Here is a 21,080-nt window from a genome sequence, read left to right on the forward strand (position 1 = left end):
TACAAAGCTGCTGGTCTTCTAAAGTACTCAGTACTCAGAGACCTGTACTTCCATGGCCTTCTGAGAAGACCCAAAGGCCTCTTTGACATTAAAGTCTGAAGCTGGAATGGGGGGCCTAGCAGTGGAATGAGGGGATGCAGAGAGGAACGGGAAAGGCTCTAAGGGCCCATTTCCACTAGCCACCGCGCGCGGCTGCAAGTCGCGCTGTGGCACTTCCTGCTCTGCGAGAAAGCAGATGAATCTCATGAGTCGTGCCATGCACAGCTATGGGATACGCAGCCTCCCGTGCGAAAACTGTGGCCAGTGTCAACCGAATCACTAGGGTAAGCGATTCGGCCGGCGGCGCCATAGTTGCCTATGGGAGAGTTTCCCCACGCGATTTGCCTGCGGGGAAACTCTCCGAATTCGGCCCGGTTTCAACGCTAGTGGAAACGGGCCCTCGGGGTTTCTTAGATGAGTATATAACTTTTTTGTTTTAGATCAAAGTTTAAATCACAGTTGTCGCTGTAAACAACATAGTCAAATGTAAATATCAGTTTTCATGGGAAGAACTTGACCATGAAGGTGCAGCTATTTATACCATTAGAATATGTAGTAACAGCAATTTAAAAGTAACTGGAATTTCTATGGTCACTTAAAAGCAATGTTCAGCTTAGGTGAGTCTCTAACATTATTTGGGTGGTTACAGTCAGGTCCTTTAAATACCAGAAAAATGAGTAGATGGTTCTGCAAGTGGAATAGGCACCTATGATTTATGTTGTCTGAATATCCTGGGAAAGGGCAACAGTCTGCACCACAACACTTGAAAGTAGCTTACAAATCTTCTATTCAATGATGTTTATACATTTTATCCTTCTTGTTTTTTACACAGTGGAGATAACAGAAACCGTCCCAGTAGCTCTGGCGAGGGACCTCACAAAGAGATTCTCCACCCCTGATGCCACTCCAGCGTCCTCCGAACCAACATGGCTAGCTCTAGCTAAGAGGAAATCAAAAGCCTGGAGCGACTGTCCACAAATTATAAAGTAGACCTCCGGTCCTAGTTGTGCAGACTCTTTAAGGTCCCTACACTTTCTCTGTGTCCCACTCTGTGGTTGTGATAGACATGCACAGTGATAGAAGTTCTTTGTTTGAGGGCTTTCTCAAGAAGCATTAATATAGTATTTATTGTTTTGTTTCAATGTAAAAGAGTAAATGACCTTTATCTAAAACCTTTCTATATCTGTATGATGAACTGGGGAAAGGTATCTTCTATAGGGCTATAATAATATAATACCCTTAAGCAAATAACCATACTTAGTTTTTGAAAGCAATGAACAAATCTAATGTTTCCTCTGGCACCGTATAGAAATATACCATCTTCAGGTACCTGTTGGACTTGTGTATATTGCTGAATGTAAGCAAATGACACAATTTGTTTTTAACTTTGCTCAAGAAGATGGTGTCACAACCTGCACAAATTGATGTCTTTTATGGACCAGTAAGGCCAATACAGTTTTGCACTTTTTCTTTGTAATGTGTTAATATTTTGCACAGAGTGGTTTTACGTGCCTCTGCTACATTGCTGTTGGCCCTATGGTGGAATTATAACATTATTTCCAATCTCTGCTGGGCTGGCCACCATTCCGTCCAGACCATAGTACTATGGTGGCCATAACTGCTAGGAGGCCCCTTTCAACTTGTCTGACATCAGAAATCAGTGTAAATTAATATATATTTATGATGTGATTCTATTTTGCATTTCCCATACATACTATTTAGTGGGCCGGAACCAGAATGCTGGTTGGGGCCACTAGGTCTTATAGAATGGATGCTTGTTTCAGATCACTGTGAGATCATGAAGTAAGTGCAACTTCAAAAGGTGACCATGCATCTACTGATTTTGCGCCCCAATCGACCCTTCGATTCAATCATTTTATCGAAACAGATGAAAATTGGTGCTGTTACATGTCCGCCCAATCAATTATTCAAATGAATTCAGACCAAAATGGCTCAAATGTGTCGATCCAACATGCTGGAAAGATCTTGGTTAAAAGTGCTCGATCAGGTGCATGGCGGTAATGGCATTTGATATCATGACCAGTGATTGTGACGGACACCTGGCCAATGTCCCCAAGTATAAATGTCCACCCCAGTGCCCGTGCAGTGTAAAATCTCACCTGTCTCGCTGCTGCGACTCTCTGCCTCATTCACCATCACCGCCATGTGGCACCAGGCCAGCGTGTGTGACGTCACACATGCCACGTGGTGATGCTCAGAGGTGACAGCAGAGGTGGCTGGGAGTTGGTGCAGTTGGACAGATAAGATTTAACACTACGTGCACCAGGGTGGACATTTACACTTGGGACAGCTAGGCAGATGCCGAAGGCATCCTCACAAGGCCGATTCCTAATAGATTTCATGCTGCAATCGATCCTGAAACAGATACAATCAGAGAGAGATCTGTCTCTGGGTCGATCTGCCCATCATCGCTAGATATATGGGCACATTAAGAATCTGCAAAGGCAGCCTTCATCTCTCTGTTATTATAAACCCACTTCCTGTATGAGACAGTGAATCTGCTATACAGGCCTTCTAACATGGTAATAGTAACTATTGCTCTCAAAGGCTGGTATACTTCCCTAAAAGCCAATGTTCAGGCACAGGTTTTATTTGTATTTAATAGACCATGAAGTTAAAGAAAAAATATCAATAAAAAGTTTTGTAAAAATGTTGCAGTTTTTATCAAATTAAAAAAAAACTTGCAGGACCATTCCATAGATCCTCATCTCCTCCTCACCAACCACCAGCTGCCTGCTCATTTCCCTCTTCCCAGTCTGAAGCCATGCTTGTTTAACAGGGATTGTCACCATAGGCTGTTATCGGGGAGGTGATCTTGAACTAACAGATGAATGACTTTGTCCCTGCGTACCTGGGGAGAGCTGGATGGTCTATGAAATGTGGCAGCAGGTATTTTCTGTTTTTAACTTTGCAAGAAACACCAAATGCTTTACAAAACCTACTTATTTGCTGTGTATTGTAATATATTTAATACAATGTTCAATCACCATTTATAATTGACTATGAAACAGTTTCAGCATAAATTAACACCTGAATTTTTATTTGAGGGAAAAAACCCTTACACTCAGCTACCAAGGGCTCCTTTTGATTCTCCCCAATAGAACACTGCCAGGCCCCGCCCCCGCAGAGCATGGAACATTATAGGGGTGACTGGCCAGTCCTAGGTTATCTCCTGGCTATTGGCCTTGTTGTGGTGATGCAACATCATATAACCACAGCGAGGCTGAATGGCGGGAGGCAGCATGGAGTGACTGAGTGATCTATAGTCCCAGCAGCTGGACCGAGGAAGGGCTGATTATCATTCCAACTTGGGGAATCAATGAGATGCACATATTTCTGAGTTCTTGCAGGATTATGTACATGCAGCTTGAAAATTGACCAATCAATTTAAACTAGGATGGTAGGTGATTGGTCCATTTTCAAGCTGCATATATTTGAACTCGGAAATATTTGCATGTCATTGATCATCCCTAGTCCCCACCACACTCCAAGAAGGAGAAGAGGGGAAGCAGTGATCTAAAGATCTTCAATGCATTGTAGGGCCACATAATCTAGGTTTGTATTCAAGTAGTATATAAAATAAATGTATATTTAAAAAAAACTGTAACAGAACTTTGATTTTAAGTTTGTTTTAAAGTAGACTATACAGTATTTAAGTGATGGGAAATAGTAGTTTATACTCACCTCCTCCATTGCAGTGTGACAGCTGAGAGGTCCCTGGTCCATTGCATGGATCCAGCTGTTCCGTTGCAGATAACTAGTACAGTCAGTGGGAGGAGTATGGAGCTATCTTCCATCAACTGAATATGACATGACCATTCTTAGTGCACTCTGCCTTCAGGAATTGTTGAATTTGAAAAGTAAATCTCGTTGTAGCACTGAATCGAAATTTAAAGGAAGTGTATTATGTGTGCTGATGGGTTTATTTATAGGTTTTATATTTCAACATTTAAAATCAGATTAACTCCTTGTGTACTAATATCGGGGACTGACAGGTTGACATCAAAACCCAGGAACATTAACTATACCAGTCCCCCATTAACAGAGGCTATGTGGTGGTTATACTTGTAATAACAATCTTCTATACCACAATGAATAATCACCTATAAACATATGGTGATAGTAGTCCAGGAAATGGTGTTCAGGATTTCAAGCCTAGATAGGTAAGTTCTATAGACTACCTGAGGTACGTTTCACAAGATCAGACGTTTTAATCAGAGGGATGCAAAGTTTATTGAGGAAAGAGGGTGTGTGTTATCACAAGGGATTCAACCGACTTCCTAGGGAGACAGGAAAAAACACAGAGAAACCAGGAGCCCCTTATGGTGTAGTATGTCAAGTGCTGATCACGTAGACCTAAAGAGCAAAAGAATACTCACAAGTGTGGGTTGCATGACTAGCAACCACAGTATGAAGGCAGGTGAGCAAACCGCGTCCTCACTCAGCTTCTTTAGGTCATCAGATATATGGGTCACACTCCAGCAAAAAGCAATAGTTCAAAAGTGAACACTAGACTAACCCCCAAAGCAGCTGGGGGGCTGTGACATAACAACTTGGAGGCAGAAGGCGCCCCAAAAATAGGTGGTGGTGGATGAATGGTATATCTATATTATGTGACTAAAAATAATGTAAAAAATTAATAAATAATAAAAATGGCTTACCTCTAAAAGAAGGGGTAATGCCAATTTCAAACAAAAGATTTATTATTTATCAGACACTATAAACGATAACGCGTTTCACAGAGCACAGTTCGCTTCCTCAGATCAAATACAAACAGTGTCTTTATACTGTAGACAGTAAGTAACAACTTTTTTAGGTGCTCCGAACTTAAAGTCTACAGCCTGCATGCAGCGAGTTATAATAACACATTCCATTACTGTCAACAGGCCCATAGAATTGTATGGGCAGTGAGTTGAAGTGCAGAATTCTACCACTTAACTGAGCATTGTGAACTTGTCCTCAAGGATGATGCATAAAAAAGGTTCTCCAGAAATTAGGCATCAGCCCAAAGGAAAACTGTGTCCCTCAGGCAATATTAGAAAACAGCCAGTGTTAACCTCCTGGGCTTGATTTCCCCAACACCATTTCCCAGACCACTTTGTTTTTTCTTGCAGTGCAATTACCATCTTTCTCCAAATGCCCACATTGGCACAACTAAATTCTTGTATATTTATTTCCCGTTTGTAAGACATCTTGATTGAAATACCATATAAGTATCACATTAAAGTGGAACTACAGTCAAAATTTCCTCTGTGCTCTTCAAGACAAGCCGCACCATCAGGGCCGGATTTCTGGCAAGGCCACATAGGCCATGGCCTAGGGCACCAGAAATTTAGGGGCGGCTCAGTGAGGGACAGTAAAGCTGTTCCATGCAGCCATCCCTATCAACAAGGACAGCTTTACCCTTTGAACTCTCTGTCCTGTGTACTTGTGTCGTCCCTACAAGACCTGTAAGCTCTATCCTACAGGTACACTTCAGCCTAACTCACATGGTGGCATAATGCGTCCATTATTAATGAGATGGCAGCAAACATAACAAAAGTTTTTAAGGAAAATATAACTTATAATTTATACGCGTATTACTGAAATAGTTATTGTCTGTGACATCCAATGATGTAAGTAGAATTCTCATTGCGGCACACAGAGATAACAACCATACAGACGGTATAATTGGCCTTGGGCGGTAAAAAGTACAAATCCGGCCCTGCGCACCATACAAAACATGTAAGAATGAACAGTTATTGCATAAAGTTAATGAAAAGGTTAATAAACTGTATTTCACTTTGCTAGGAAGGTTATACATTTAATAGCATGGAAGCTTATCAATAGCATGAAGCTCCCCTAAATTGTTTTTTTTAAACACTAATTGCAGTTGATAAAAAACAGCAAACACAGCAGAGAGTTTGCAGAGAGTTTGTTTTTTTTCTGCAGGGTTCAGTGAGTGTGAGCATCTATGTAAGCATAGCAAACATCACCAAAGGCATTGGAATTAATGCATGATTTTTACACAGATGATATTACCATGGAACAGATGCAAGAAGGATGAATATATGAGCGATAAACAGTAGGAAAACACGTTCTTATTGTATGGTATGCCAGACTGTAATTCCACTTTAAGGTCAATCATCTGTAAAATATATATCTTATGTGAAAAATGAATAGTGAATACATCAAGTACTATATGGGCCCACTCTGCTCAAGGGCCTCATAGCAGCTGCTATGACTGCTATGGCTACGGCTATGCCCCCTGACTGCCATATAGTCTACAACTTACCAAAATATTCATATTTTTATAGGTTATTAATTATAAATCGGGGTATATTATAATATTGCCTCCTGGATTGGGCAGGGTCCTCTCATCCTTCTGTGTCATAGTATGTACGGTCGTTATCATGTACGCTGGTTTGTCATCTGCAGGCTCCATGATTGTAAATATCCGTAACATGTTGGTCTTTATAAATAAAATACAATGTTATCCTCAGTTAGCCTCTGTTATTGGAAACTGCTACAGTTCATTTTTGAGAGGTAATGTTTTCAAACTGATGTTTTACATTTCACTTACTAAAAATAGTTTTTACAAATGAATATGTTATACAGGGTGTATTCCTAATACTTTGCCAGGCTGATGGTCTTTCTCATAAGAAATCCTGGCATTGCCTACAAGCTTTGAAACTCAAACACTAAATAGGTAAGACTGACTTCAAAGCCTGCCTTATAAATGGTCTGCAAAAGCCCGTCAGCAAATTAAAGTCACAGTATGTGCATTTAAACTGCAGTCCCAAATTATGCAAGGGCTGGACTGACCCCACAATCGCCTCAAAATTAAAGAGAGACCGTCATCTTCACATACTGTAATAGGTGGAACTCTAGTATTAAAGTGGTCTGAAAGTCTGCATTTTTTCTTTGCTCTAAAAGATTCCTTACAGCTTTAAAAGCTACTATCCCAGAAAATTGTAGCAGAACCTCATTGAAACAGTTAAACACAGCACCTTGTCCTGCCATTAAAAGGCTATTCAGCTTGAGATCTGAATCCAGACCGGAGATAACAGTATCTCTGTTTACATTCCAATGTTGCTACATTTGTGTGTAAATAACACTCTCTGATAAGCTCTCTATGCTTCAAGCAAACACACAGTTCAGAACAGCTCAATAGAAGATTTGAATATATAATAAAAAGCAGCTGGAATAAAAAGCAATGGCAGCTTTCAGGGCAAGATAAACTACACTTTGGAAACTTTAAATTTGTAGACAGACAATATAACTTGTGCACAAAAGCAAATATGATAACTGTATTAGTAATAAAATGTAGGAGAACACATTTTTATTAAATGTTATGTCCGAGTTTAAGACCACTTTAATAAAAGCAACCTGTGTGAAATCTAGTTGCACTATTTGCATACAATTGCATTCAGTTGCACTAGTGGAGGATGTTAGCTTCCAGAATGGTTTGCATGCAAAGGCATTCTGCACTAGACCCTTTCTCCACAATCAGTCAAAAGGGGCTCTACCACTTATATGTCAACAGATTAGTAGAAGCTTTGAGACTCCCAAGGTAATACATAGCAGAAGGTTTAATTGACTAGCTCAGTTGCAAAGAGAGAAAGGCAGTATGTCCCTTTTTGGGAGTCAGCCAGCAATGTGTGTATTCTGACTGTCCTGCTATTTGGACCTATTTCACAGAAGTAGCTGATGCACAAGCCCGTACAGAGCTGGAGTAAGTAGTAAAAATAAAACGTTATGTAACCTGAATACTTAACTTATTTATATTAGAGTAAATCTGTAAATCTTCAACTCATGAAAAAAATAGGCTTATCTAGCCTAAACAAGCTTAGCTTAGCTAGCAATAGATCTTTGGTTTTTTAAAGAGACACTGAAGCGAAAAAAAATGATGATATTATGATTTGTATGTGTAGTACAGCTAAGAAATAAAACATTAAGATCAGATACATCAGTCTAATTGTTTCCAGTACAGGAAGAGTTGAGAAACTCCAGTTGTTATCTCTATGCAAAAAAGCTATTAAGCTCTCCAACTAACTTAGTCCTGGAGAGGGCTGTTATCTGACTTTTATTATCTCAACTGTAATTTAACTGTTTACTTTTCCTCTGCTAGAGGAGAGTTCATTACTTCACAGACTGCTCTGAAAGACTCATTTTGAATGCTGAGTGTTGTGTAATCTGCACATATTATAGAATGATGCAATGTTAGAAAAAACACTATATACCTGAAAATAAAAATATGAGAATATTTTCTTTGCTGCTAATCTTCTAGTAATTATTCATAGTACACAACCAATTCATTATATCATATATTTTTTTTTTTCGCTTCAGTGTCTCTTTAAAGGTTGTAAATCCAATGGCAAAGCACTCAACAGTTGCTTAGATACAGGAGTTTTTAGAATATGTTGTTATGAGGCTGAAGCTCTCAAGAGCAGGTGGGGTGAGGAGGGGAACAGTAGGCTCAGACAATGCTGCTGTTAAAGTTCCAGCAATCTTTATATGCAGCCTTTGGGGACACCTGTACACATGCTAGATTCTCACCTGAGATGGTCCTGAACTGCTGCCTCGGCGGAGTGTCATCTTGTAAGTGTGCGTAGCATTCATTCAAACAGTGAGAGCTGTGCTGGGAAATTAACTGCATATTCAGAAAGTTCCTATGTGTCCAGATAGTAATTGTATTTTCCGGAGGTCCTGTGCAGTAATTGGAAATGAGAGATACAGCTATGTGAATAAGGAATCGGTCATATTATGATCTGCATATACTAACAGTATTTTTAATATACTTTTCTTTTGAATGCTGACTATATAAAGATGTAAAAAATGACCTGCTCTCTCATAGAAAAGTGTCAGTAGTCCCATAAAAGCTTATTCCAGTAAGATATTTTGCATATATGTGTGTGAAAGGCTGCTTATTATACAGGTGTGCCTTCAGACGTAAAAACAGCGCAGGAGATTTGGGTGCAGCCGGCACCACCATAGGCCATAATAGGAATTACGGCTATAGCAGCGCTCAGTGAGTAATTTGGGGGCCGTCAGAAGATGGAGCTCAAATCACTGCAAAAACACTGTAATTCAGCTGCCAGCAACAGTCTTTTCACCTCTATCCATGGCGGCCTGGAGGGGGAATAGTCATTAAAGAGATTCCGTGACAAAAATTTCATCCGGTTTTCTTCCATCTTACAAGTTCCAAAATCTATTCTAATGTGCTCTGGCTTACTACAGCATGTTCTACTATCACCATCTCTGTAATAAATCGACGTATCTCTCTCTTGTCAGACTTGTCGGCCTGTGTCTGGAAGGCTGCCAAGTTCTTCAGTGTTGTGGTTCTGTAAAGCATCTCCCCCCCTCCTGGCCCCTCTCTGCACACTGCCTGTGTGTTGTTTAGATTATGGCAGCTTCTCTCTGCTCTATTATCTTTTACAAGCTGGATAAATCATCCTCTGAGCTGGCTGGGCTTTCACATACTGAGGAATTACATACAGGCAGAGCTGTCTGCACTCTGCAGGAAGAAACAGCCTGACACTTCAGTGGAAGATAGCTGCAGGGGGAAATAAACACACAAATGATCTCTTGAGATTAAAAAGGAAGGATGAATACAGCCTGCTTGTGTATGGATGTATTTTCTATGTGTGGACATACAGTACATCAACCTACTTCCTGTTTTGGTGGCCATTTTGTTTGTTTATAAACAAACTTTTTAAAACTGTTTTTAACCACTTTTAATGCGGCGGGGAGCGGCGAAATTGTGACAGAGGGTACCAGGAGATGTCCCCTAACGCACTGGTATGTTTGCTTTTGTGTGATTTTAACAATACTGATTCTCTTTAATGCCTCCAGGACTTGTGCAGGAGCTGGGTGAGCCGTTTATCGGCTGTGTCCTGCGCCAAAATCTCCAGGCGGCTATGTAATAGGTACACCATCAGGCTGGCTGTTAGAAGCAGTCACATAGCAGGGCTATCGTCATAGTGTCGGGATGCTTGAAGACATGAACAGTCCCAATGTAGAAATAGCCAGAGCTTCTCCACTTTGTTTTATTGGCACCTGTAGTTTCTAGGATGCTTTTACAGATTTTGAAATTTAGAAATTGCAGCTTCTGTTAATTTTATGACACAAAATACTCATGACTTGCATTTACTTGCTTAAAAGTATCCAATACCTAGGATAATATATAGTTAATACCAAAATCAAATGTCTACGGAAAAGTTTTAGTAAGCTGCCCAGCATAGCATGCTTCAAACTCTACCCCCTTCCCCCATAGAATACCTCTAGTCCTATAGCAAGTGTGACAGAATACCTTAACGCCCCCCCCCCCCCCCTTCTGCACATAAAACGTAGCCAGTTTAACACTTCCACTATAAAATATATACAGTTATTTCCATCTCAATTTTTTTTTACACTTCACCTTTGCTTTAAGCCCGGCATACCTTACGGGAAGGCTCACATTTGTCCTAGTGAAAAACACATGCAAAAAAAAAAAATTCGTATTCATTTTAGCATTTCTGCATTATAAAACTTTTTTTGTGTGCATTTTTTGGAAGTGCATTTTTGGGAAATGCATTTTTTTTGTAAATCTACTACTGTACTACCCTTTGTTTGGCTTTTTTTTTATTTTGAATATCCACCTACTGAAAGCTGCAGTTGTGTAACTCACAAGCTGTCATGTAACAGTGATACTGTAAGATGCTCGGAAAATAATTTGCGGCTTACGAGTTACAGCTACAGCATTAGCCAGGATTTTTTTTTACTTTATAATCCTATAAATTTATAAAAGGTGATAGGATTGGTGATAATGACATCCTGTCTGTACAAAGACCGTAGCCAATCTGTTGCAGGAAATCAATGGACTGTCACACGCCACTACTGAGGTCACCCGTTGGGGATCAGAACTCGATCCCCTAGGGGGCATCGCTGGGCGCAGCTGTACAGATGCGTGTGAGCTGTGTAGTTGAAGACGCGCTGTACTGCTATGCAGGGAGAGGGAGGACTGTCGGAGCGGCAAGTGTGACGACACGCGTCGGGCAGGGTAGCAGCGCGAACAAAGAAGTTGGACGTTCCTGGAGGGGAGTTTATCTGCCCGGGCAAATCACACCTCGATTATCAGTTGAGGTGGATGTTATTGGCCGCTTCGCCTGACTTTAGTCAGGCATGTGTAGGGGCCTTAACCGCTTCCAGACCACGTTGATAGAAATCTACGTCCTGCAGGTGGCTGCATGGCTCTGACAGGGCGTAGATTTTTCCTTCCTTTACCGTTTCTTCGGTAAGCGCCGTTTTCTGGTACCAGCGGTCTCTGGTCCTTAAGGGGCCAGAGACTGCTGATAAGCAAGGGGTTCAAATGTTTAGAACTTTGGGTTGAATTAGTTATTATGCAAACATAAGTAGAATGCAAGAGTTTCAGCTCACCAATCCTTTGCAAAACAATTTAATGCATAGTCAAAGCACTATAGTTTTGCATAAGATTGGTGTGCCGACATTCAGTTAATTGGATTATTGATTGCGGTGGGGTCGGGACATTAAACATTTGTCTAAGCACCCAGCAACTAAATAAGCCATATGGTGTGCATGGTTTATGACGTGTCTAAAACGAAAAAAACTGTCAAGACATCAGTTTAAAAAAAATAATAATAACCTCCATTGGGCCCCTTTGTCTCTGCAAGTACAGGTCCATCCCCCTCTGATGTCACCCTCCATCCTCTGCAGCAGTGCAGAGGTAGCAGTCATATCACATGAAGAGTGGGCAGGGCTCTGCAGTTCCCTTCCTACAGTGGGACCAATTTACTTTTTTTGACTGGTGTCATAAAATGGCTCAGTATCTAGAAGACTGCATAACCTGTATTTAGATTTGTGAAGACTGGTTCAGGTATAAGGTTGAATACTGCTATGAGTGTTATGATCCTCGTGGACCATTGGAAAGCAGAAACAGTTTCCGATGTCTGATGAGTTGCGTTGTTGATGTACTGGATGCACTGGACACTGTGAATAATGAATAATGGTAATTATCGTAAATGTCTTTCACTAGAAGTAAATATAGATGGTATATTGGTTTAGCGTTCTGTATGTAACTGGGGTATGTAAAAGTGTATTGTACATTGTAAATACTAGTCATGAGCACCAATTTCGCATAATCGTTATCTTAATTTGCAATTACAATGCAAAATCATAATGTGATATTTTGGGAAAAAGCATAATTTCTTTTATAACCGTAATCAGGAACCGTAATTTCGCATTTTCGTGTAAGTTTTGCTTAATTTGATGCTGACTTTAGCAGTTAAAAATAATTTTCCAAAAAGACCTTGTAGTATTTGAAAAAATTGATTTTAAATATGAAACGAAAAAAAAATTTATTTGTAATTTTTCTGAGTTTAATAATCATTTTTCCGTTTGCCTTTTTAACTACAAGCTCCTTTTTACTCGTTCCCACTATTCCCCTAAATATACGCTTTTCTATTAACAACTGTCAGCACAAATTACAAATGGATTACACAAAATCAATTGAATTTCCAAATATTAATTATGTATGGCTCAACTGCGAAATGCTACGCAAAAAAAGTGCGTAAACGCTTAGCAGGTTGCGATTATCACTAGTAAATTCATAACAAAATAACAGAATAAAATGTTTCTGTGCTGGGATCACTAGATGCTTCCAAATGGGTGTAACTTGAAGAATCATTTTTTTGTATATCTTTACCCGTGTTGCTACTTTTTTGCCCAGCACACTACACAATTCACTTTGATACTTTTGTATAATACTGGGCCTTTTATTGGTTTATCTGAAGTGATTGGTTTTTGCCGAGATCCTTTTATGTTCAACCCCCAAACGCGATATAAGGCACTCAATTGGTTTCTTTGTATAAGGGTACTTTACATACTATGCCTATAGCATTGCGCATCTTGAAAAAACAGGATCACAACGTAATGGAGATGAAGTCGCAGTGCATGGTGCCAGAGCGATGCATATGGTTCATAGGTTGGTACTGCAACCATCACCACGTGCGTTGCCAGAAAACAGAGCATGCTGCTTGTTAGTCGCTGCACCACAAACACATCATTGTGGAAGCAACATTGGAATAAAATTTCATTGCGATTATTTTGTCCCTTGCACTGCACGGGATGTAATATGAAAGGACATTTCAAACAGTTCTTTCAGATGTTTTTGATAAGATACATTACTTTGATACCCTCTGAGCAGCGAGAATGCTTACAGTAACTTGATGAGCAGGATTAGCCATTCCTCTTTTCATTAGTGTATGATTCTCCCTGGATAGCGAGAAAAGGAGGCAACAAGTTCTCAAAATTAAAGGGACTTCAAGCACCTCTCATGGGCATGCCTTTAAGACGCCGACCAGTACTGCAAAGTACTTAGAGATGCATATATTTCTGTAGCTTGTGCTCTCTTCTTTCATTTGATGCCTGAATCACGCCATTCTACACCAAATAATTTTCGGTCGATTTCAATTTAAAAATCGTGGCTGCCATCTTGGCTCTGTTATAATTTCCGGGTCACCCCTGTCTTCTCTGTTAGAGAAGTGCATCACTGAATGAAGCAGGAAGAGGAAGTGACACGCATGGCCATTGCAAGAGGCTCCTCCAGAGGGGTCATAGCATGACTTTGTTGGAAGTCGTCTGGCTTAAAGTCATGCCCATGAGAGGTGCTCGGAGTCCCTTTAAATGGCACAGCATTGTAACTGAAGTGAACAAATCAAAACTACACAAGACTGGAGATAATGATGTACTTTCTATAGTGGAAAGGAAACGATAGTTCTTATTTGAGGATCAAAGTCTGAAATAACTTAACAGTCACTTTACTTGACGGTGTTTTATAGTTCTGAAAGTGTGTGAAGGTAAAGTGAGTCCACCACTTTGGTAAAGCTCTATAAAGAAGCACATATACTTTATCACCATCATCCCTGCTTACTAGTGGCAGCCGTCAGATTGTCTCACGCTGGGAATACACAATGAGTTTTTTTCTGCAGATTTACTGGATGATCGATTTTTTAATCGATTTACATTCACTTCTATGAAAAAATTGATCAGAAGAACAACTTGAAATGATCTATCGAGCCATCTATCTGCCAAAAAACTCACGGTGCATTCACAGCAGCAGAATACTTTACGCTATGGTTACAGATGTAAAGCCTTTGAGGCAGGTCCACAGTAGCTAATGAAGAGGTATGCTGCATCTGTAAACATGCTCTCCTAGGCTTTGTCTTGAATGGCCTTGTCAGACTGCCAGCCGGATATACAGCTGAGGAGGGAAGGGGGTGGAGTGTGTGTAGTGGGCAGCCATTCCACAACCGTTGCTGCTGTAATAAGCTGATGCCAAAATTACCAGTATTCCAGAGATGTCTCTCAACCAGTGCTTATTGAGTACTTTTTTGTTGGGTGCCTGCTTTGCCCACACATCAAAATCCAGATGGTGGCACATGCACAAGATTTCTTCTTTTTTGAAGCAACAACAGGGTTTGGCAAATGTGAATGTTATGATTTCTTACTAATCTGTAACTAGCTTTGGAAGAGTCAGGCTTGCCTTAAGTTTGTTAACAAGCAGTAGATACCCATCTGAACATAATCAATATGAATTAGGCTCTGATGATGAAAATGCTGCTTGCAGATGATATGTTCTCATATTCATTTTAGAGATGGTCAATAAGATGAAAGCAAGTCAAAATTATTTGAAAATTCCTATGCAGTTTGAATTGGGCTGATCCAATGCACTTCACCCTGGTCTTGATTGGTCCACTTCCAAGCGGCATACAGTCTGCAGGCAAGCCTTGCAGGTCACTGACCATGTCTAGTCTGAAGCCCCATACACACACTTAGCAGCAGTCTTTTAGGCTCTCACAGCTTTTCTTGTGAAACACCTAAAAAAATCTCTTGCTATTGTTCAAGCAGCTGATAAGACTGATAAGAAGTCAATCCAAATGTTGAATTGACATCCTATCAGCTGCTTCAACAATAGCAGATTTTGTTTTAGGTGTTTCACAAGAAAAGCTGTGAGAGCCTAAAGCCCCGTCTACACGGGAAGATGTGGAGGTAATGTGACTTATCAATCGAGCCGCTAATGCGGCTCGATTGATAAGATCCGACAGGTCAGATCTTGCTACCGCCGATTCCCTGCGCGTTCCCCGCGAGGGGACAATTGCAAGGAATCGAGCAGAAGATAAGCAGCGCCTGCGGGGACGAGCGAGGAATCGAATCAGACGCACGCGCGAGCGAGGATGCGCGGGGATGCGGAAGAGGCGATCCGGCGGCTAATCGAGCCGCCGGATCGCCTCCACATCTCCCCGTGTAGAGGGGGCTTTGAAAACCGCTATTGAGTGTGTGTATGGGGCTTGAGGGCATCAAAGTCCTCCAAAACAACCAAACATAAGCAGGTATGATGAGCAAGAAAGTGTGCTTATTAGCTTCCTCCAGGATAAGAAAGCTAGGATAGCAAATCACTGAATAATTAACACAGCTGCTGATAAACTGATCAGCTGATAGAAGCTGTGATTTGCTATTTCTAGTTTCTGCCTCCTGGGTAGGACTTAGGTGCCCATACACTCGTCAGATTGGCAGCAGATAGATAAGAAATGCATCTGATGATCTATCTGATGCGTTTTTAGAACATTTTTTACCAGGATAGAACTCCAATAGATTTCAGTTTGAAATCTATTGAAATTCGATCTGATGGCATTTTTTTGCCATCAGATTTCCATTAAGGCCAATGCAAACTAATAAGCAATCTCATCAGATCGACCTAAATTTTCCACCCTGCCAGTTCGATGGAAATCGATCGAAATCGGCCATCGATCGGTCGATTGGCCAACCGATTTGCAAACGATCGATCAAGATCGATCGGTCGGCCAGAAAATCGGCTGAGTGTATGGGCCCCTTAATGAGCATATTAGGACATTTCATTGCCCATCATCGCAATCAGTATGCTAACTGGTTGAACCAGGTCCACTTTGTGCATGTCTGGCAGAAACAAGATTAAACTGCCATTCAGCAAAACCTGGTACAAGCATCCACTTTTCATTGGCTAATTATTGTAGCATGAGAGCTTATCTATACAATCTATTCATAGTATTTAAAGAGGAACTGTAGTGAAAATAATTTATAAAATTGCCTATTTTTTTTTTTTTTATTTTTTATTTTTTTGATTACTAGCTGATGGCCCGGCATTGCCCAGGTATGTATTTGGCTGGTGTTGGTTCCACCCACTTTTTCTAACCCTAACACACAATCACTCAATGAACAAGTTTGTGTGCTTTGCGGTCTTTGGCATCAATAATTTGCATTGAAATAAAACAAATCTGATAGGCTGTTTGTGGCTCCACCCCTTTTCTGAATTTGAACCCCAGTCACCCAATGACCAATTGTACCAGGTTTGAAGCTTGTGCCATTAACAGTGCAAGAATGGCAGCAATTAAATATTCCCCTTGAAAATCAATAAGTGAATTTTGATTGGCTTTTGTATGCTCCACCCACTTTTCTGAATATTAATCCCAGTCACGCAGTGACCAACTGTGCAAAGTTTGAGAACCCCACCATTAACAGTGTAAGACTTTTCCCAGTGAAATGTGTATTTGTCTCCACCCACTTTTTGGTTATGGGGATAAAAAGTATCCTATATGTTGTTATTCCAGGTAACGTGCTATGTGTGTGCCAAATTTCATTCAAATCCGTTCAGCCATTGTTGCGTAATTGAGTAACAAGCATCCAAACTTCCGCATTTATGATATTAGTGAGATGAAGTCAGTGTTTGCCCATTTTAAAAGCTTTTCTCTCCCTGATTAACATCTTTAGTCTTATTAGGTGGTGTCTTTGCATAGAACTCTCAGTAAACGAACATTGCACAGAGGAAGATACTGTATGCTAGGTAGTTGGAAACAGCCGTTATTTCCCACAATCCAATGAGGTTCACAGACAGCAAATTGTCAGGACCATAGTCCTGACATCACACTGTGGGAGGGATTTCGCCACAATATCAGCCACACACATATCCCTGATGATCTATTCGAGAAAAGGTAAAGATTTCTCATGGGAAAGGGGGTTTCAGCTACTGATTGGGATAACGCTCAATCCTTTGTTACAGTTCCTCTTTAAAATGTGTCCTCGCGCTACATGGAATTGGTAAAATTGGCCAATCAAAATGGAATGTGTGCACCAGGCTTTAAGGCTGGTACACACATTTATTTATTTATTTTTTTTACCTGAACAAGTCAGTCTTTAAATTGGTTGATGGGGATAGTCAGGTCATTTATATGGCATAATTTTTTTTATAATTTAACATTATGATATCTAATTGTGCCTGAAGTAAGACTGTGTACAGCCTGCTCTGATTCACATTGGTGACCTCCAAACAGTTCAGTCGTCATCATCATCATCATCAGATTGAATATTAGATGGAATGTTATTATTTTGTTAGAATTATATTTATTCTTGAAACAGAGTTATTACAAAAAACTTGCCCTTGTTATGCAAAAACTAGGCAGCACTGCCATATATTCTTGTACAGGTATATTTATGACTGAGTGAGAACTTAATATTTTGAAGTGTATATGTATATTGTTGAATATGAAATCTGTATAAAACTATCTTGGCCCTACGAAATGTATTTTATATTGTTTCTCCTTAAATGCAATATCCCTCACCACCTGTAGGAGCGCTGCATGCAATTTTCATTCATTAGCAATATACTATATACTATTAACAAAACTCAATGCAAAGCATGTGATCGCCTTTTGTCAGCTGATACATTTGTAAGGCTCTGATTTGCTGTAATCACTTCCTGCCTTACCACAGGATCATGACAGGCAAATCAGAATCTATCAATAGATCACATGTCTCTAGTAGTGGTGGTGGTGGTACACACAAGCAACACTATTCACAAAGCCTGTATTTCATTAGGATAATTCAGCAGAAAATGCTGAGGAAAATGAATTATGTTAGGGAGAATCACCATGTGCCCCCTTTCTGCTGCTTTAATATCCTGTGCTCAGCCTTAAAGCGAACCTGCGCACTGAAGCTCGGGTTCAAAATCTCCTACTTACTGTTTAGAAAGGGGAAGCTTCAGGATCCTATGCGCATGTGCGGGCAAACTCAGTCAGCTATTTCCATGCAGGAAGAGGAAGCTGTGCAGCCCTAATGGGATTAGCAACAATGCACTGTTGCTAATCTTCTGGGGGGCTCGCTCAGCAACGGGCGACCAATGTCTAATGCACACGGTACTATTTTCCGTGCAATAGCTGAATCCAATAGATAAAATCCGTCATGTCCGATATTGCTCCCGATCGCTTCCGCGCTCAATTTCTCATAGCGGTGAATGGAAAAAGATAAGAAAAAGTAATGAAGATAAGAGAATCGAGCGCGGAATCGTGCAAGAAAAACAATCGGGTTGCAAAATCGCATGAAAAATCTTACCGTATGTACCCAGCATAAGGAATAATGAGGGAAGCCTCAATAGGATTCTGAGGCTTCCCTCTCTTAGGGTAAGTATCTGATTTTGTACCCGAGCTTTGGCGCTGGTACAAGTGATGAATATCAGGACTCAATCTCCTGGGTGACGGTTCAGGCCGAGGGGTGTACAGACACATCACTTGCCTACAGGCTAGAGATGTTTTCCTCCTATAGAAAGGAGAGGAGGAGGGATGACAGCAGGTGGAGAGAGGGAAAGAACAATACCCACAGCCAGAGATCAACCCCTGATGCATTAAGGGACTGGCCGCGAACCATTGTATGTGTGTATGGAGATTGTCTTCCTGCCCAGTGATTGGAGTCCTTCTGTAATATTAGAATTATGGAGAAGTAGCCCACAGCGGATATTAGCATATCCTTTATTCTGTACTGTAGCTTTAAAAAATATCCATCTGGTAAATACCGAGCAGATTAACTCTTGAAGTACTGCAAGTCATCAGAAAGGTGTATAGTTAGGATATATCAGCTTAGGGGCCACTGCTCTCTGAATAATCTACAGACCAGGTTACGCGTACACTACAAGGTATTTCTTATTGGTTTAGGAGGTACTTATGAATACCTCAATTCACTAAGCTTATCTCTTGTCTTTAATAACGTTTCTAGAGTTGTTACCATGGTGATAAGGCATGTAGTATTCAGGAAACATTTTACCTCTGGCAAACCTAAAGTTAACTCTTCTGTCTTTAAGTTAACTCTCCAATCCTTAAAATAACTCCAGAGTTAAAGACAGGCTGTTAATTAACTGCGTGTGAAAATAACTACAGAGGAGGTAACATAAGGGATGAAGAGATAATATAACTTTCTTACTGTGTGGAGGTAAGTTTTCTCTTGCCTTATTATCTCCAGCATGATCTTAGTGAATTGAGGCCAATGTCTTGACAACCTTGAGAGCCTTAGGCCCCGTTCACACTTGCGGTTTTGTCAAAACCGCACCGGATGTCCGGACCGCACCGTATCCGGACCGGACCTGATCCGTACGGTTCCTATCCGGATCCGGTCCGTTTGCATCCGGTTTCCGTGCGGTGTGAACACGGTTGCGGTCCGGATCCGGTTTCTTAAGGAGATAACAACCTGTTATTACCTGGGGTCTGGGAGGTCAGCAGAAGGGTCTGGGGTCATTGTTGGAGACAGGTGGACGTGTGGAGACCATCCGTGGATACAGAGACTGCAGTTGGGACCATGGATCCAGGCATTTTTTACTCGTATACCTGGGAATTCTCTGTTGTTCGCCTCCTCGTTATCAGACTAATCAGACATGTTGCTGCCTAGAGCTCCAGCATGAAATCGCTGCTGCCCCACCTGAACGCTGGGCCCATGTGGTCCCCATCCAAAATGCATAGGAAGTGGGGTAGAACGTCCGGTTTTTGTAGCCAGTGTGTTGTGCGCTCTCCGGTTCTCATTGGTTTCCATTGGCCGGATGGTGCAGTCCGGCTCCGCCCCGGATACGGCTGCCGGAGGAGCCGGACCAAAAAATAGCGCATGTTGGAACGGACGCCGGAGTCCGGATCCGGTCCGGCTCCGGTCCGGCAGAACGGACGCATGTGAACGGACGCATAGGCTTTCATTGCTATTGCCGTGCGTCCGTTCCGTCCGTTCTGCAAGCAGTCCGGCTCCGGCACGGCGATTCCGGACGGCCACCGCTAATGTGAACCGGGCCTAAGTAAGTCAGTCCCAATAGCCAAAGACATAGCTGTGAAACCACCGCCCTCCCAGAAGTGGAATCAAAGTCTACTTTCTAAGTACATCCACAGTGTAAGCAGAGGGAGGGGATCAGTATAGTAATAATAACCACTATTCAAAACACAAATAGAAATGATCGTTTCTACTAAGCACCAATGAGAATCTTACTTAGCAGCTGAAGGAGAGCCCCTAATGGGAGTTCAGGGGGCTCAAGCACAGTCACTGCAGAATATCTATTCTGCCATGTGTTAATCAGAAATCAACAATAGCAATTTCCCATTGTGTCTCCTACCAGCATTAGGTTATCAGTACATACAGGCTGTAGAACAGACCCTATAGAGGATTAAGGGGATCGGAAGGATTGGAGTACTGTCAAATGTTTCCTTTCATTTGCTGTGGACTATTTCATTTGTGTAGGGACAAAAAGAAAATAACTTGTGTATAAATAACTATTACCATGGAAAGTTGTGGATTTTGTTTACTTTTTATTACAATGGTTTAATTGATTGAAATAATTGATTTACAATTAGCAAGTAAACACCACCATGTATGTATTCCGTGTCGCCCGCCCCACTGATCTCCAGAATTTAGGTTTACTTGATGCTAATTTATTTATTTTTTGTGCAACAGATGTTTGAAAAATGTTTTAAAAGCATAAAAATATTAAAAACTTTTAACCATGTAATTTCTATTTCAGTTTTGTCTGTTATGTAATGGTCCAATGCAAAAAATAAAGTTATCTACTTTTCACGTTTCTTTGTGGTCTATAATAAACACAGAAATATTATGGTGAAGGAAAAACAACATGAAGCGGTGAAAACACGCAGTCATGTGCTCCCATATACTTACATTATACAGTCTGATGAACAATATTAGATTTTGCCTGG

The 21,080-nt window shown here is 41.0% G+C and overlaps 2 protein-coding genes and 1 long non-coding RNA gene across 9 annotated transcripts in view; 2 read left to right on the forward strand and 1 right to left on the reverse strand.

The window, feature by feature from the left end:
- CRACD (capping protein inhibiting regulator of actin dynamics) overlaps window positions 1–6,532 on the forward strand; it is a 219,971-nt gene extending 213,439 nt beyond the window's left edge. For all 7 annotated transcript variants that reach the window (XM_068278594.1, XM_068278592.1, XM_068278590.1 and 4 more), the window contains one exon: window positions 872–6,532. In XM_068278594.1, coding sequence (XP_068134695.1) covers window positions 872–1,029 — 158 coding nt within the window. In that variant the 3' untranslated portion in view covers window positions 1,030–6,532. The remainder of the gene's footprint in view (window positions 1–871) is intronic.
- AASDH (aminoadipate-semialdehyde dehydrogenase) overlaps window positions 1–21,080 on the reverse strand; it is a 161,200-nt gene that overhangs the window by 86,448 nt on the left and 53,672 nt on the right. The gene's annotated exons all lie outside the window — the stretch shown is intronic.
- On the forward strand, window positions 15,351–20,943 carry LOC137566567 (uncharacterized). Its single transcript, XR_011030971.1, has 2 exons — window positions 15,351–19,410; window positions 20,175–20,943. It is a non-coding gene; the product is annotated as an uncharacterized lncRNA (long non-coding RNA).

Source organism: Hyperolius riggenbachi, chromosome 1 (genome assembly GCF_040937935.1).
Source record: "Hyperolius riggenbachi isolate aHypRig1 chromosome 1, aHypRig1.pri, whole genome shotgun sequence".
Classification (NCBI taxonomy): domain Eukaryota; kingdom Metazoa; phylum Chordata; class Amphibia; order Anura; family Hyperoliidae; genus Hyperolius; species Hyperolius riggenbachi.